Below are 19,336 nucleotides of genomic sequence, written 5' to 3'. Positions count from 1 at the left end.
TAATTTCAATTTATGCATTATGTCAACAACATATTTTGTTATTATTTTGAGATTTTTATAAGAATAAAATATATTGAATTGAAATTAATTCATACATAAATAGTAATTTGTTTCTGCATATTTTAATATGGTCCAGAAAGCAAAAATACTATATGTCGCCACAATGGCGAAGCTATAACCTAATGAATAAAGGTTATTGTTTTAAGTGATTTTAATCCACTTTGTAACTGTAACCCAATTTCCTTCCTTACAAAGCCAATAATTATAGTTTGTTGTTTGGTATGGCTCGGTTGCGAGGTATCTAGCTTGCTTATATCTTTAAATTGTTTTGTGCAGTATGCCATGGTGTGCAGAAATCCGACCTGTTCTATCAAGATTACGATGGTGCGATGCGTCTAGTGACGTGGACGAGGCACTGAGCGACTTAGAAAAGATTTTTGTACTGTCTGAGGCCTGGTGATGGTCGAAGATTGATTTACTTTCGGCACGGGTGTGGTGCGCCTGGCGGAAGCGCAAACCCGGTTTAACCCTTGGAAGGACGCTTTCAAGAAGGTTGTTTGGAAATCAGACAGTGCGTTGGGGAACTCGATGTTGAAGAGATCCAGGAATGCTGCAGTTGACATCTCAAGTGCAATTGCTTCTCTGATAATGCGCCCGCATAGCGTACGCAAAAAGTAAGGAAAGTCCTCACTTTTTTAATAATCACCTTCGGTGATATGCAAATGCGTAAAGCGCATTCATCAAGAATAACATGCAAATCGTGTTCTTCGCCACATCTACAGTTTCGTACGCACGAGTCCAACTCGCATCTCTTTAACATTCAACAGTGACTCAATGACGTTATGTATATGATGGAACCCCTTGACAAAAACCAACTGTGATTTATTTACCTTCTTAACGGAAAATAGGCTCCAGTCTGTCTTCTCACACAACGACATTATATATTGCAGTTCGATTGAGACATCTGTGCATTTCGTGAACATACTCAGCCATTCCCACAGATGAAAACATCCGTAAGTCTTAGCTCGACCCAACAGGAAAGTATGATAAAATGAATTTTCATCAACTCTCCAGCAATCAGGGTATGCACTTGAGATGTCAACTGCAGCATTCCTGGATCTCTTCAACATCGAGTTCCCCAACGCACTGTCTGATTTCCAAACAACCTTCTTGAAAGCGTCCTTCCAAGGGTTAAACCGGGTTTGCGCTTCCGCCAGGCGCACCACACCCGTGCCGAAAGTAAATCAATCTTCGACCATCACCAGGCCTCAGACAGTACAAAAATCTTTTCTAAGTCGCTCAGTACCTCGTCCACGTCACTAGACGCATCGCACCATCGCAATCTTGATAGAACAGGTCGGATTTCTGCACACCATGGCATACTGCACAAAACAATTTAAAGATATAAGCAAGCTAGATACCTCGCAACCGAGCCATACTAAACAACGAACTATAATGAATGGCTTTGTAAGGAAGGAAATTGGGTTACAGTTACAAAGTGGATTAAAATCACTTAAAACAGTAGCCTTTGTTCATTAGGTTATAGCTTCGCCACTTGTTAGCCAAATGCAACTTCCAAAAATAGAAATGAAGACTTTTGATAACATCCTGCATGGCCAGTATTCTGGGATTGGTTCCGAACCGCCCTACATGATCAACCAATCCCTCCGCTAAATAAACTAACGTACCTTCGGGGCTGTCTTATGAGAGCAGCAGCCTCAGTCATGGAACCCTATGCGCTACGCACCCAAAATTATGAAGTAGTTATCGCAGCACTAAAAAAGCGATACGAATGGCCAGCAGCAATCAACCAAGCCTTATATAGACAACTGGAAAGATTACCTAGGGCGAAAGAAGGTAATCTACGAACTACTATAGAAGCTATTGATCGGATAATAGAATTACTTCGATTCCAAGAGGAAGATGTTAATTCAACCCTTACAATCTATCTCATAAAACAAAAGCTTCCAATGTCCATATTGGATAAAATAGAATACGAGAAATCAGAATGGACAGTACCCATCTTAAGAGACCGCTTAGCAACCTTTGTTATTGCTGAAGAAAATGTGGCAAATATATTAGGCTATGCCTCAAAAGAACCATACAGTCCGTATTGGGACAAAATTGATATGTTAAAACTGACATCAATACGAAACATAATCCCCCGACAAGAAAAAATAAGGGAACCTTAACGCATCCATCTAGAACGAACAGAATGTGTTCGCTCTGCACAAACCTACATCGTACTCATGAATGTCGAAAATTTTCTACGCCTGATCAACTCTCCAAACGAGTGGTAGAACTAAAATTATGTTTTCTGTGCTTGAAAGAAGGACATAGATCAAAAGATTGCAAAGCTTCACAATGTTTCAAATGCAAGCGAAGACACCATCCAGCATTATGCTCACCTACAAACAACATGGGTAAAAAAGTTACGAGGAACACACCAGCAAATCAAACAATAATGAATTGTCGTCCTTTGACTGTATGCAGCCATTACGACCTATGGATTTTCTCAGCTCAAAAGGATACGCAGTATCTCCACTACCTATTCAACGAAAAGAACCGTCAACAGATTCGCATAATCGAGATTACCTGTTGAACTATTGGAAGGGAGGTGCAACAATAGCAGATAGATTCTGGTGGTAAACGTGGCAAACGCAATACCTTCAAACACTACGCAAACAAAGAGAACATAAAGGACCACACGCGCAGACTAGACGCATTCCAAAAGTGGGAAAGATTGTCTTGATGCGCACAGGAGCAATACCCAGAGAATGCTGGCCTTTGGCACACATCACCAAGTTAATAGCATAAGCCAGTAATATCCGAGCGGCACAACTTAAAATGTCCAATGGACACATTTGGGAGAGACTATTGAACCACCTCTACCCCTTAGAGCTGAGCATCAGTCAAAACAAACAGTACCAAGTCGTGGACCCGAATATCGAACTAGAAGATGACGAAGATGAAGAATTATCCATCCGTTCTCGATTCGAAAACAATGCCAAAGAGCTAAGAGCAGACTGATAACAAGTTCAGTCATTTTGTTTACTACTTCTCGAGTCGGGAGTATCGCCAGAATGGCAAAGCTGTAACCTAATGAACAAAGGCTACTGTTTTAAGTGATTTTAATCCACTTTGTAACCTTAACATCCATAAAATCCCTCCCAATTTTCTTCCTTACAAAGCTATTCATTATAGTTCCTTGTTTGGTATGGCTCGGTTGCGAGGTGTCTAGCTTGCTTATATGTTTAAATGTTTTATAATTAAGTTACATTTGTGTTTTATATCAATTCATTATTGTAATGTTGTATAATTTTTAATGTTAATCTGTAGTTTAATTATCCAAGTTTGAGGTTTTGAATAATAAAGTATTTCACGAAGACTTCCACAGTACACGTACACAGAACGGAACCAGTACGGATTCGAGATTCTACCTGTATTGAGGACAGAGAATTCAACGATCTGAACCATCAAGGAAGGAAACCTTTGTTTCATAAGGAAACAGGGCAGTAAGGAAGAAAATCTAAATTTGCTTTTACATTATTAATTGATGTTATCAATGATGGTAATAAAATTTGTTGAATCTTTGATTAGCATATATGTGAAACTCATTTTGTATATACTTGAAAACATTTTTCTTATCTTTTAATTTTAATTACCAATTTATGTTTATTATTGATTATTACAATTTTAAAATTGCTCATATTTAATTAGTGTAGTTTATTTCGTTTGTTTATTACTTGCTTGGTACATTATTTTAGAAAGTAATTATCAACGGATTTTTATTATTTATCTTAATAGTTAAAATCTAATGAATTATTTGAAAAAAAAAAAAAAAAAAAGAAATGTATATTAAATATACGAATGTTATAATTTAATGCTTTTGCCAAAATATTTATTTGAATTTCATTTTGTTTAATATTTTTTTAAAAATATTTCTTTAAAATGTCGCATATATTGAATACATTAGTTTTTGAAATCAAAATTAAATATACAACATGTTAAATTTTATGCTTGCAGTGCTATTGTTATTCGAATTTCTTCTTTTGCTATTTCAGATTTCTTTAATATTATCGGAATCAATTTCATGGATTTCTTATTAGCTATTTACCTGCATAAGACTTACTTATTACTTCTTTTTTCCCTTTTATTATTCACTTTTAGTTTTTAATTATGGTATATTTGAACTGTTCAGTGATTCGATATTAGCGCAAAGAAAGAAAAAAGTTCTTCGAAGACTCACGAAAATATAAATACATTTATTTTTAAGTGCTTGTATATTTTTCAAATATTTTTTTAAATAATTTTTAAATCAATGAATTGAGCAAATTTTAACAGTTTCGCTACCATTTTTATAAATAATTCAACTGATTGATAAATTCAATACAAATTTAATCACAGATTTAATTTATCGTAACACTGCTAATTAATTCTACTGCAAATTTTAAAGAATAGAAGTTATTTTATTCAGATCATTAATTTATGGCTTAGCTAAATTAAAATAATGCGAAAAAAATTTTTACTTCTTAATTTAACAGAAAGTAATTCAAAGAAAATTTACCTAGACTAATGCATAAAATAAAGCTGAATTTTTCTAATACTTTGATAATTTAATTGTAGTTCAACTCATTTTGGTTTTTTTAACTGTTTTATCATCAATCACTTATAAGACAATTGATTGAACGCTGAGTGATGAAAACAAGTAAAGCTATGGGCTTGTGTTATTTTTATTTTTACTTTTTATTTTATTTTTATAATATTAAACGACGAAAAAGTGGGAGGAGGAAGAGGAGAGAGACGGAGGGAAGGAAAAGCAGAGGAAAAAAAAGAGTTCAAAATTTTTATTGGATGTTGAATTATTTTTATTTGAAAAAGCATAAGCTTATTTTACTTTTGTTTGAGTTATTTTATTTCATTTTGAACCTCTAAATTATTAATAACTTATTGATTTTTAAATTCCTCGACTTTTTTAAATTTTCTCTTCACCAGTTCCTTGTACTATATTGTTTTCATATAAATTTGTTTATGCATTCATTAAATTTATTACATTTCAGATTTGATTTAATTCCGACACAATTTCCGTTTTTTTCCATACTTACTCTCGTTTCATTTGGTTTTAAAATTCTCATTTCGTATTTTAATTCCCTTAAAAAGACAACATTTCCTACCTAAAATCATAATTATTTGGAAACTTGGTTAAAGAATAATTCTAGTTGAATTGATCACAATGTTCCATTCAGGTAATTTTACCAATCCCAATAACTATTTCTCTCGCAAAAATTTTTTTAAATTTCTCAATTAATCATCAAACAAACGTTTTCTTTTTTAAAAAATATGCTAGTATGTTAAGGCAGTATTTAATATTATATTTATCAAAATAATTAATTAGAGAAAGTATTAGCAATATTAGATATATACATTAGATATTAGATATATAATCTGGATGATTGTCCTCTCCAAAAATTATTTCAAATTTATCAACAATTAAAATAAAGAAATGAAAGACTACAAGTAAGTGATGTAGAGGATCACTCCAATGCAGTAAACAATGAGATAAAGTTGAATTCATATATGTGAGAAATAATGACAGTAAGTTTTTTTTCAAAAAAAGAGGAAATTCTACATTGAAGATTTTGATGAATATAAAAAAGCTAAAAATAAAATTTTTAAAAATAGAGGATTAAAATCATTCAACTTTAAGCAAGTGCGCGTAAAAGAAATAAATAGTACATTGGGACAAAACAATGTAAACTTCCAAAAAAATCTATACTTTTTCGAAAATACAAAGTTAAGAGAATATAACAAGAGCTAAACGGGGCAATAAATAAAATTTATGGTTAAAAAAAAATAAATAAATAAACTACAATTTTTTCTTCAAAAAGACAAAACTATTAAATTTCTAATTAACTAATTTCGACAAATAGGAAGCGTAATTATTAGAAATAGAGAAATAATTAAATTGAAAATAATCTGTGGAAATGATTGAGGAGACAATAGATGAAAGATTTTATTTTAATCGAAAATAAATGAATACATACATATAAAAATAGCTTTGAACAAACCACTAATATAAACTTCACCGTTACTAAAATTACCAAATAATATAAATAAGTACATCCCGTTATTAATGCATTAATTAATATAATCATATAATGAACTGAAAATCTAATTTAAATATAACTGTAAAAAAAAAAAAAAAAAACAATATTCTTCAAAAAAATAAGATATGGCAAAGTAAATCAAGAAAAGAAACAAAAGATTAACAAACCTATAAACGAGAACAACAAAATAAAGAATCACATAAACAAATAAATAAACATATATATATATATATGAATAGCAAACAAACAATAATTAATACTTCATTTAGAATTAGCTATATCATCGAGTAGAAATTTTAAAGATTGCATCATATCAATACTGTTTGAATGAAATTTTATACGAAATTACCACACCGTTAGATTGTTATCACTGTTATTTCCAATCAATCATATGCTGAAAAAGAATTACTGTAATAATCTGAAAATTGACAAATGTAAACATATCAAATTGTGTGAGTGGAAGGCATGATAGATACATTTACTAGTATTTTGTAATGGAATAGACGATGGTAATTGAGAAACTGAAAACTTGTCTGCTTTAGGTTGGTTTTTTTTTCTTTTAATTTGATATGTTAAAACTTACTAATGGATTAGTCAGGCTGCTTTTTATTTGGGTCAAATATTGAAGAGTAGTTGAATAAGAAATCTCTGAAATAAGCTAAATTTATGTGTAAATAATAAAAATTCTTTTTTTCTCTGCTATAAAATCTTTTCATCATAAAAAAGAAATAAATAAAGGAATAAAATTGTTAAAAAACTTACGAGCATTGATGAAGTAATGAATGTTGATCATATTGATTAATAATAGGTTGACTGGTAGAAGTAGGATGTTTCATTTCATTATCTATTAAAATTTATATGGAAATAAAAAAAAAAACTGTAGATAGTTGCAAATTACAAATTGTAATATATATATATATATGGGATAATTCCAAAATGCAATTTCATTTTTTGATATTAAATTAAGTTTGAAGAAAAAGTTGAACTATTTATAGAATTGAAATTTGATTTAGAAATGATTCATTGATAAATAAATTTAATCTCAATTACCTGTGTGAATTTCTCTATTACCCAATATTGAATCGATATTAAACGTCGATGATCTTAACGTATTTCTCGAATTGGTTAGAAAAGGATTGTTATTATAAGCAGCATAACTTGTAGTTGCAGCATTAATTGTTGGACCACATGGTTGTTGGAAAAATGCCATTGATGAGAACGGATAAGCAATTGATAAATAATTGAAATGATTTTGTTGCATGGGAAATTGTGATGAGTTAACATTATGAGACATATCAGCATTGCTTGAAAGGATCATAGTTGGATCGAATGATAGAAATTGTTGTGAACGAATTGGCATTGGCATAAATTGATTAAGAGTTGACTGTTGGACAAATGATTGTAAATCATTGAAAGGTGAGAATGTTTGAGGAGCAGGAAATGATGTTAAATCAGTAATTTTCTGAAAAAAAAAAACAGAAAAGTTTAACTCCCAAATTTTGCTTATATAAGAATTAATGAATTAATTAAATTAAATTTAAAAACATATCAATGGATGCAAAAAAAAAATCACTCCAATGACTCAAATATTATTATCGCACAGTATGACAAAGGAAAAATTCCATATTATTCAACACAATTGCATTATTACTATTATTTAACTTCAAAGGTCAAAGTCCAAAAAATAACTGAAAATCTGTGACATTGACATTGCATCAACATAAGGTAAAATGCTGTAGCTAAACATGATATAATGACAAAAACAAAAAAGAAATCTGAATCTAATATAAATTAAAATTTTAAAATAACTCGAAAATTATTATACCTGCGGTTGAGGACGTATAATTGGCATTGAAGTAGTGGGATTTGATGATGGAATAACTTGATTAATTAAAACGGTTGGAACATTTTCTTTATTAAGATCTGTGTTTTCCTGAATCGAATCTGTTTCTTCAATTCTACTTCGCTTCTCTGCTGGCTCGATAACATTATCGGATGATTCAATTTTCATCTTTTTTTGCTTTCTAAATTTAAGAAAAAAAGACATTTTAGCATTGCAAAATATTACTTACATATTTATAAGTTATTAAGTTATTTTTACTTTCAATGTGTTGAATAATATGTATTTTTCACTTTATTCTATTACTATTATTTTTATCAAATCAAGACTTTTAAAGAGAAATTAGCAGAAATAATAAGAAATAAGTTTGAAAAATGATTAAATAGTTTTAAAAAATAGTTCTTTAAAAAAAAAAATTTTCACAGTTTTAAATAGTTTAAAAAATGAGGGAAAAGCAATTAATTACTGTTTAAGAAAGAATATTTCCAAATTTCCTTCTTCCACTTCATATGCTTTCTTTTCTTCTGAATTTTTCAGTTTTACCGACAACTTATTGAACCGAATATGATGAAAGAAGTCGAATTTACCATTTTCTAAAAATATTTTAAAAACGTTTCAATCAACAGCGAAATAATTACGACGAATTGTTAGTTTATTAAAGAAAATGTATGGATTAACAAATTTTAATAATGTTTTTACCAATAATTTTGGGGCCACAATAGACGAAGAGTGGAATTTTCTTCGTTCCAAAAGTAAACATTCTGCGTTCAATTAATCGCAATGAAATCAGAACATTTGCAACATCGTAGATTCGCCGGCATCGACCTAATATTAAATTAATTCGAATTTAAATAACTGCAGATTAGACAAATTCAATGAACCTTTTTAAATTTACATAACGAACAATTTCCAGCTATTTCTGAAACCTAATTCAAAAATTTTTTAAAGTTCATTATGTTTTTCTAGGGCTGTCTTATTCTATTATCACAAGTTTTGGAAAAAAAATCTCAAGGAAAGTAAATTTCTAAGAAAAACTTACTACGATCCGGTGGCTTGCAACCATCAATTTCGGGATCCTTAATTAGTATGGTACTTGCAACGTCCAAACTTACCTTATAATCAGATTGATAGTCCTATAAACGTTTGAAAAATGTTAATAAATTCATGAATATGATAATGTTGAATAAATAAAGGAAATTGAAAGAATAACTTTTTAAATAATAATCATAGCATCTAGTCTATTTAATTTCATTAAGTATCATTCTGTTTACCTTCAAATTTTTTAGGAGTTATAAGAGCACTTTGGTAATTGAAAGTTGGGACAGTTTACTTTCAACAATAACAAGAATAACAATAACAATAATAATAAAACCAACCAATCCAACAATTAAAATCTTGAAAAAATATCTGCATAAATATGTTAGCGAGTTTAATCCACGTTGGCGTTTATTTTCCTTTTTTTTTGAACCAGGTTGTCTCGATAAGACATTTGCGCTATCATTATTTTCTAATGAATTTGTCTGTTCTTCAATGGCAAAGCTATTGTCATCAGATGTATGCGATGGTCCAGCATCACTGACAGATGCTTAAATAATTCAACAATGAAATAATTTAAAAATTATCCTAAATAAAAAAAAAAAAAAAAATGACCAATATTAGTTACCACTGATATTTCCATTCCTATTCGGTATTTCCATGAATCGTGTCATTATATGCTGTGTCATTAAAACTTTTTCGTATATACCTTCTTTATTTGCCTCCATCTAAAATAAAAATTCAAATATTACGAATATTTATAATTTGCTAAAAATAAAATGAAAATGAAAAAACTTTTGAAATTTAACATTGTACATAATTTTAAAAGCAATACTGGAAAAAAAAGAAAACGGAGCAAATCAACTGATTTCCAATAAGACAAATTTTAATTTCTATTATTCATTATACTATTTATTTTTTTTTATTTCTCTAGAATAATCATTTTCGAATTAACTTTCTTGAAAATTATTTGTTGCTCGAAACAAAAAAAAAAAAAAAAAAATCAGATATACCTTGAGGGTATGTAGAGTAGATGGCAAATTATCTAGACCCTTCCAAGTATAGAAACTTTTGTGTGATTTTTCCATAGCTCCTAAAGCTTCCATAACATTTACGACATCGTAGATTCGACGCTTCTCAACTTCTGGAATTAAATTATTTCAATTTAAGCTATTGAGGATCTAAGATGATCTTAGTATTAAACAAAAGTTCTAACCACCAGGAAATTTTACACAGTTTGTATTTTATGTCAGTTAACATTTATCAATAGAAAAAACAGAGAAAATATTATGCATTCTAATATTTCAACTCATAATAAATTTCACATATTAATAATACATAATCAGCAATTATATCAAATTTTCTATAGATTTTTTTCAGATTGACTTTTTTTTTTTAATTTTCTCAAATTTTTAATATACCCATAGAACATGCGATTGTTTCAAGATTGATTTTGTCATCACCAGATTCTACATATTCAAGTACTTTCAGAAAGAATCTAAAAAGTAAACATTCTGTAATAAAATGATAAAAATTGATAGAGAAATTTATAGTCTTTTCAAGTTTCAAAAAAAAGAGAAATGAATTCCATCGAAAATAAATATTCACAATCAATATGAAATTATTTTCAAATTCCTCAAAATTTAAATTTAAAACTTCAATTCAAATTATATTCCTTTTTTCTTACTAAACTATGATATATGAATTAAAGAAATTAATTTATGAAAAGAAAGAAAAATTCAAATGAAGAATTTGTAAAATAAACAAACCAAAAAGAAAAAATAAACAAAAATTAAGTTTATAATTTTATAAAAAAGTTAAAAGAAAAAAAAAATTTTGCAAATATTTTCTAGAAGCATTAAATAAGTTTTCATTCGATAAAATACTGAAATTTTTGGAGAAGATTAATGACGAAAACAAACTTCCGGCAAAGAAGTCCCAATGTTTTTGTCTTCCGCGGAAAGCCATTATTTGCTTCTTCGCCATTTCCACTATTCTGCTGAGTTCCATTTCCAATCGTTTCTTCAATTTCATTTTGATTTATTCGATCACTTTCATTGCATTCACCTTCTTCATTCTCATTCAATTCATCACCATCACTCTGATCTATTAAATTTCCATTCCTTTTAATTTTATCTCTCTTTCTATTCCGCTCTTCAATATCACCTTGACTGCTACTTCCGTTTTGTTTGATTCGAATTCTACTTCTACCCGATTCTTCCTGAACATTTTGACCCTTACGAGTATTCCCGTTATATATTGCTCCATTTCCACCTAATTCATCATCATCATCACTTTGACCCGTATTAAGTTCAATTTCTTTTCCGTTTTGTTTCCAACTTTTAGCGATATATCTTTTACTATTTCCACTCGATTTTTCATAATCATTTTGATCTATTAGCATATTTCTGTTCCATTTGATTTCATTTATACTTCCACTTGATCCTTCATAATCTCTTTGACAGCAGTGAGCATTCCGATTCAATTTAATTTCACGTTCATTTCCATTCCTTATTCCATAATCTTTTTGATTGATTCGAACATTGCCCTTCCATTTACCGTTATTTCCGTCCGAATTTTTACATCCATTCCTTTGATTTTTTAAATTCCATTCAGATTTAAATTTATTTCTATTTTGTCTTTCACCAATTCCATCATTCAAGTGGTTTCCATTTCGTTGACTTTTAATCAGATTCATACATTGTTGATTCCCAACCGTAATATTCCGCATCTTCAGAGCTTTACGTTTACGTATATCTTCCATATGTGAATTCACATTTAAGTTGACAGCTGAAATATAAACTTTTTGCTTTATTTTTATTCTTTCTCTTCCCAAATTTTACAGTGTTACAGATCACTTTAATTATTTTAAATTAGAGTGAAAATTAACTTTTGGAATTAAAAAAGAAAAAAAAAAAATGAATCATAATTTACACTGACATTAATATTTGAAAAGATTTGAACATTAATTTCCAAGACTACAAAATTTAGATAAATAATTGTGGTTTAAGTTATTTCTAAACGAAAAAAAAAGTTGTATGTTTAAAATTTATCGATAAATCAAAGCAAAAAATCTTATTTATACTATCGTCTTAGCATACTGAATAATAATGTTAACGTCATTTAATAATAATAACAAATATGGCAAGACAAAATAATAATATCAAGAGTGTTCAGGTTAGCATGAAACGAATTATACGAAAAGTATCAGTTGTATAATAAAATTACTAACTGATTTACTCCTGAAAAGAAAATACTAAAAAAAAATTTGCATTGTTGTAGTTACTTTGATTTATCATTTTCATTAATAGCTATTTTTTTAATTATTTTCATATATTATTGATTTCATAAATAAATTATTTTCTTGAAATATCGAAATATCTTGAAATATCGAAAATAATTTTGCAAAGTATAATGTTAACATATATATCATTTCACTGTTTAATTTGTAAATTTCAAATAAAAATTTTCGAAATTAAAATTCAAGTGATAATTGTAATACGCAAACCCGTTAATGTAGGTAAATTCTCATCGAATAACAATCGTTGCGATTGAGTCGAGCTTGGATCCTATAAAATTATATACATAATAAGCAAACATAGATTATTTATGTTTGATAAATTTCAAATACCAATATCAAACATTGTTAGTTATTCAATCTCAAAAAGGCATCTTTAGTATAACTTCTCTTCCATTATGAATAAATGATGCAGTTAAGAGATTTCTAGCTTTATATCAAATGTTTATTAAACATTACTTAGTAATTTCTAAAAACTCATATAAATATGTATGCAAAATAATTGGAAAGTTTGTACTTGAAAGACTGAAACAAATTTTGTCCCATATAAGGAAGATTTTGACATTCGTAATCCATCAAACAACTGCATGCTTTCCTCTGAAAAAAACTTCCTAGAATAAATTGTTGTTGAAAAATTAATGAAAATATAATCCATTAAAGTAAAATCTGGAATATAATTTAGTATGTCAAGTTTCTGCATATTTTCTGGAAATTTTTAAAGTAATTACGGATCTGGAATTTCATTTTATACGTCATTTTATGTTTTGTGAAATAATTTTCCACTTTCTTAGCTAAGTAAGTTACTTGGAAAAATTCTTAAACAGATGTTTTTGATATTTATGATTTTAATACGTCATATTTTTGGAAATTCAAATATTAATATATTATTTTAAATTTTAGAATTAAACTTACATTGAACTTATACTTAAATATTTGCCAAGCAAAACTATCAACTCAGAATTTTAATTTTCAATTAACAAATGTAAACAAAACCTTTGAAATCATTCGAAAGTATTGCACTCCTAGCTTCACCTTGAGATCGATTACTTACTCCGCCCTATAATTCACGCATACACGTAATACACGTAAGACAATTATTGATCAGCACCTATTAGTATGAGATTCTTTTCAAGTAAATTATAAGTATTATGTGATCTCATCGAACAATAATAACAATAAAATTATGATAGTTTTAAAACAGATTTTTGGAAAAAAAATTTACGAATCTTAAATGATTTGTGATATTTTTGTAAAAAAAAAAAAAAAAAAAAAAACAAAAATCAAACAAATAAATATACTTCAGTTGAATTATTCGTTGACAGTTGGCAACTTCCGGAAATTGAAGGATGTTGATGCATACCAAAGGTATGATCTATAAAATGTTATTTAATATAATTTCATAAATTAGAAGGAAAAAATATCATCTAATGACTTTAAATTGTAATTCATTAAAATAGCATAGATTGAATTCAAAATAATAGATAGATTTTTTATTGCTATTGGAGAAATTTTCAAGTTATATTCATTTTGAAAATTCACATGTTTAATTAATTTTATGTAAAATTTTTCTAGAAAGAGAAAAAGTCACAAATAGCTTTTCTTTTAGAGAGAGAGAGAGAGAGAGAGAGTGGTTAAAAAAAGAGGGTAAAAATTCCATGAAAATGAAAAGTAAAAAAATTTCCAACTGATATATCATTTTGAAGAAAGTATTTTTTATTTTATTCTTTTATGATAATATGTGATAGTTATTTAAATCTTTCTTTGTATTTTATCAAACGAAAAAGTAGAAATAATTACTCTATCATACATTTTAAAATGAATTAAAAATGAATAAATTAAAATAAAAGACAAAAATTAGTTTATAATATATCAACTGTTATTAATTAAATTTTATGTAATTTTTAAGACTTAAATATTTATCAGTACTATATTATAGCTTGTCAATTCCCTAATATAATAGTATTTTCATAAAAAATTAAAATGAACTTTAACTCGCAAATATTACAAATTGTTACGATAATACTTAGATAATGGAAGTAATTTGTGATCTTCTAAACTATTCCATTTTTCTTCTAATACTTTTAATAACATTTGTAAACAACACTCGATCAGGTAATTTACTTTAAACACTCGATCAGGTAATTTACCTTAAGTACTCGATCAGGTAATTTACCTTAAGCACTCGATCAGGTAATTTACCTTAAGTACTCGATCAGGTAATTTACCTCAAGCACTCGAACAAATAATTATCTCAAATGTATATCGTTATGTCAGGTCAATTACCATACCATAAAATAATAATGCCAATACAACCTATATTTAGTAACTCCCACTTTTGCATATCCTTGGGAGATGACAAGCTATACTAGCGATAATGACCTGTACATATAACCGGTATGTCCGGCATGTCCGGTATGAATCAGACAGATCTGAAATGAATGTCCTAACTGAACCTATCACTTAATAAATTTTGATATCACTATTTAAGCTTGCTAGTAAAGCTTTGCTAGACATAACTTAAGGCATCAAAAAGATGAGGCTAGTTACGTGGAATAGTTGCACAGGCGTCAAAAAAATGAGCCTAGTTGCGCTTTTCTGCTATATTTCAAGCTAAAAAAAAATCGCTATGTAAGCATATAAGATATACATAACAGAGTTGCCAAACTTTCTTAAAATAAATTTATGATAAAGATATGACAATGATGATAATAATGACGATAGTGTAATGATAATAGTGATAATGATGATGATTACCATATCATACAATTAATCACCATAGCATTTTTTTATCAAGAATTAGATAGAAATATATATAAGTGGAGATATTACCGCTTTAATACATACAAAAGAAGGATTAATGAGTTGCAGAAAAGTACGGTCATTACACAACTAGAAAAATGATTCAAAAAAGAAAAAAGAAAATGAACAATGCCAGTTTAGTATTAGTATTAAGTTAATAGATATAAAGAAAAAAGGATTTGTGGGAAAGTATGTCCATCTATGGTCATCGATCAAAATCACACCGAACGGCAGCTGTTTATCGTTTGCGCTTCATTATCTCCCTTTTCGCTTCCTTCCTTCCTTCTTTACTTTCGTCTCCCACAAATCCCCCGCCGCGCTGCCCGCTTTCACTAAATATGATGTCCTATTGTGGAGACTTTCATATGATTACCTACCCTACCCACCATCGTTACCTATCCTACCCATCATAGTTATCTTCAAGAGAGAAAGGCATCTAATAGCAACTAGAAAGCAATGAAGTGAATGTTTGTTCAATCCTATAATAATCCATTAAGATTTCTTTTCTTTTTCTCTTCAAGTAATTTAAATTTATCTTAGTAATATTATATTTTGAATAGTTTCAAATTATTTTATTTCATCATCATTTCTCATTTTTTGCTAAATTAATTTGTGGAAATTAATCCTTCTTTTTCTTTTCCTTTTGACTATTTTTGAAACAGTTTGTATTTATCAAATAATGTCCATTTGATGTCCATTTATGATTATTTGCTAAGGATTAATTGATTAGTAGAATAAATTCGCATAATCTCTGATTCATCTTTCATTTTTCTTTTTGGAAATTAATCTTTCGGTTATTCGTTCGGTGCTTCTAGGATAATTTGCAATTAATTCTTTTCTTTTATCTCAGTTAATATTTATGATAAATTAACATTAAAATCACAATTAACAATTAAGACCATTAATGAGAGTTTACAATTACTTTCAAATGATAACTATCTAAATTGAATGATTTAACATTAATTCTCGTAATCTTTTTTTCTAAAATCATACTTAAATTTATGTTTATACAAAGGATACTAAAAATTTCACTTATGTGTATTCCTGTAAATGCAACGATATTTTCCGGAAGACATATGAAGGCTCACTTAGTGTAAACAGAAAGTGAAGAAATCAATCCTAAATCTTTATCAGTTTATACATTCATTATCAGTCTTATCAGACAACTAAAGTAGAGAAATATCCAAATTGCTATCATGTGGAATACCATTTTCAGGATGAGAAACGGTGAATTACAATTACTAAGTTGATTAATTAATTAACTAAACGGAAATGCAAAAGGAAGCAATTCTGAACTTTGATTAAATTTTAGTATTTCTAGTTTAAATTTTGAAAATTTTATTCTTAAAAGAATGTTATTTTATCTACAAAAATATATTATCAAAAATCCAAAAAAAAAAAAAAAAACATCCTAACCGTTACAGTAATTGAATACATTGATTACAATAATTTAATTAAGTATATCAATTATAACATATTATTGAAATAGACAATATATAGAAAGTAAAAATTAAAGCAACGATAATATGTTTTGACTCATTGAGAAGAATATCATTCATTATATGTCATTGTTATAATCGAATTGAAAATATTGGAATTACTTTATATAAGACGTTGCAATGGGAAATAAAGAGAAGAAAATTTATAATAATTTGAAATTAAAATTGACAATAAATGCTTTTGTCAATTTTAATTCTAATTAAATTCAGTTTTTAATTTCAATCCAAATTTGTAAACATTTTTACATTAATTATGAGTAGAAAACTTTTTGTCAATATAAACGTTATATATTTACAGTTGAAATTTAAAATAAATATCATTTTTGAATTAAAATTTTAAGCAAGAAATTATATGCGATCAATTTAATCTATTGAATAGAATTGAAAATACGAAAAGAGATAAAGAATTTCCGATAATCAATTTATTTAAAATGGGTGGAGGTAAAGTGAGATGAGAGTATAGACACCACACAATTGCGCATGGGTACCCCATTTCGCGCCTAAATTCATAACAATATATACCCGAGGACAGGGAAAGAGGAAAAGGGTAGGGAAGGAATGAGAGAGTTAATGTCATGTATCTCCTCTTTTTGACCTTTAGACCTCTCCTTCCTTCTGTGCTCCTCTCTTATGTCCTTTCTTCACTTCATCTCTTTGTCCTCATGTCTCTCTCTCCCTCCCTCTCTCTCTCTATCTACCCCACGTATAGTTAGCTGCTAACTAGATAGCCTAGTCTATTACCGGGAAGGTCAATAATAATAATCGAATTCAAGTCCGATTAATTCAACAATTCAAAAAGAAAAATTATTCGATTCATATAATGCATAAAATTTAAAAGAATTTGAAATATTTAAGATTAAAATTTTGAGGAATTATTCAATTCAAAATTCAGATATTCAAAAAAACAATGTTATACTAATTAAGATTAAAATTTCAAAAAACCATTTAATTTATAATTTAATACAATTTTTTAATAATATACACTAACTACAAAAAAGATCACCTTTACTGATTATATTGCAACAAAAAAAAAAAGAAAATTTTATCCCAAAATTTCACTTTTTTTAAAGATATGCGGGAAATTTGAAATCACATTTGGCGCGAATGTATTTGTGTTTAGGCGGAAAAGTATTACAATGAATATTGGTTGTTGCGTCATTCATTCATCACAAAATCTTTTCCTTTTCTTTTTTCCCGTACAAAACATTCAATCATTTTTTTTCCTTTTTTTTTTTATTCGATACTAAAAGCAAATTTTCTTTATTAATAATTATTACATTGAACAATTTACCAAATATAATAATTTTTAATAAAAATTTTATTTTTAGGTCATTGTACTAAAAAAAATGAAATTTTCAATCAATCATTCCTCTCAATTGACCTTTGACATATTTCCGTATGTTAAAAGTTTGCAATCCATTCATTCCTTTTTTTTTCTTTTCGTTTTTCTTTTTTATTATTGGAAGTGAAAAAAATTTTTTTTTTTCGCTATTATAATTACTCTCTCTTTTTTCACAAAAATACCAAAACATTATTGCGTATTTTTTTTTTTAAAGAAAAAGCAAAAAATTTCATTAAATTAATTTAATGAAATTTAATTTAATTTAATTTAAACTTCATCTAACATAAAATAATATTAATGTATAGGTAATTAGATTAAAATTATACGATTTTATCAATGAAATAACATTATAATACAGATATGAATGTATTATTGTATAAACAATAAAAAAAAATAATTCTTAAAATGGATGTAATACAATAAAACAATAAAAAGTAATAGGGATGAAATATGGTATTTGAAGAAAAGTAAATGATTGAATAATTAACCTCAATGAAATGAACGCTCAATTAATTAAATTGTCATATAATGAAGTATGACAATAATTTCTCAGTAATCATTGCTCTGCTAATAACATTCCATCTCTCTCTCTCTCTCTCTCTAATTATTTCCTTTTATCAACATTCATCGTTAAATTTCAAAATTATAAGCATTGCAAAATGATGACAGAGAATTTGTGAATAGTGATATTTGGGTGGTATAAGAAAGGTATATCGCTTAAGCAAACAATCGAAAATTTGGCGCCCGAAATTTGTTGAAAAAGCAAAGGCGGAATGTGACAAAGTAAAATGAATGTTAGAATTCCGTACGGAATAGAAATTCATTCATTTCTAATAGAATGAAAATTCATCCAATAATATGCTTAAATTATTAATGATTTTTGTAATGGATAGTAAGAAGACAAGTAATAGTATAAAAATGATAAGTATACTTTTATAATGGATAGTAAGAAGACAAGTAATAGTATAAAAATGATAAGTATACTTTTGTAATGGATAGTAAGAAGACAAGTAATAGTATAAAAATGATAAGTATACTTTTGTAATGGATAGTAAGAAGACAAGTAATAGTATAAAAATGATAAGTATACTTTTGTAATGGATAGTAAGAAGACAAGTAATAGTATAAAAATGATAAGTATACTTTTGTAATGGATAGTAAGAAGACAAGTAATAGTATAAAAATGATAAGTATACTTTTATAATGGATAGTAAGAAGACAAGTAATAGTATAAAAATGATAAGTATACTTTTGCATAAACGATTACACTTACATTTGCAATTAATAATGATATTTGAATTTTAAAAATATTAAATCAATCAATTTATGATTAATATTCAAATTTAAAAATTATTAATATATTAAATTAAAAGATGATATTAACTAACCTTCAAAATAATTTCTTGTTAGAAACAT

The 19,336-nt window shown here is 27.7% G+C and overlaps 3 protein-coding genes across 3 annotated transcripts; 1 reads left to right on the top strand and 2 right to left on the bottom strand.

Moving 5' to 3' along the window:
* Positions 1-395: 395 nt before the first annotated feature.
* On the bottom strand, positions 396-1,381 carry Bm9743 (Uncharacterized protein; the record flags this gene model as incomplete). Its single annotated transcript, XM_043078471.1, has 4 exons — positions 396-623; positions 707-811; positions 891-1,113; positions 1,263-1,381. 4 exons carry the CDS (start codon positions 1,379-1,381, stop codon positions 396-398), a joined length of 675 nt encoding a protein of 224 aa, XP_042934405.1.
* Positions 1,382-1,703: 322 nt separating this feature from the next.
* On the top strand, positions 1,704-3,030 carry Bm9741 (Uncharacterized protein; the record flags this gene model as incomplete). Its single annotated transcript, XM_001895831.2, has 3 exons — positions 1,704-2,131; positions 2,520-2,645; positions 2,913-3,030. 3 exons carry the CDS (start codon positions 1,704-1,706, stop codon positions 3,028-3,030), a joined length of 672 nt encoding a protein of 223 aa, XP_001895866.2.
* Positions 3,031-6,494: 3,464 nt separating this feature from the next.
* On the bottom strand, positions 6,495-19,336 carry Bma-efl-3 (Uncharacterized protein; the record flags this gene model as incomplete). Its single annotated transcript, XM_043078470.1, has 17 exons — positions 6,495-6,501; positions 6,870-6,951; positions 7,158-7,569; positions 7,933-8,131; positions 8,414-8,540; positions 8,647-8,772; positions 8,987-9,080; positions 9,324-9,532; positions 9,611-9,710; positions 9,996-10,126; positions 10,404-10,480; positions 10,905-11,772; positions 12,491-12,551; positions 12,798-12,877; positions 13,274-13,337; positions 13,579-13,652; positions 19,309-19,336. 17 exons carry the CDS (start codon positions 19,334-19,336, stop codon positions 6,495-6,497), a joined length of 2,739 nt encoding a protein of 912 aa, XP_042934404.1.

Source organism: Brugia malayi (genome assembly GCF_000002995.4).
Source record: "Brugia malayi strain FR3 genome assembly, contig: Bm_v4_Chr2_contig_001, whole genome shotgun sequence".
In the NCBI taxonomy this organism is placed as follows: domain Eukaryota; kingdom Metazoa; phylum Nematoda; class Chromadorea; order Rhabditida; family Onchocercidae; genus Brugia; species Brugia malayi.
Note: the sequence above shows the minus strand (reverse complement) of the source record. Positions and strands in the feature narration are given on the sequence as shown.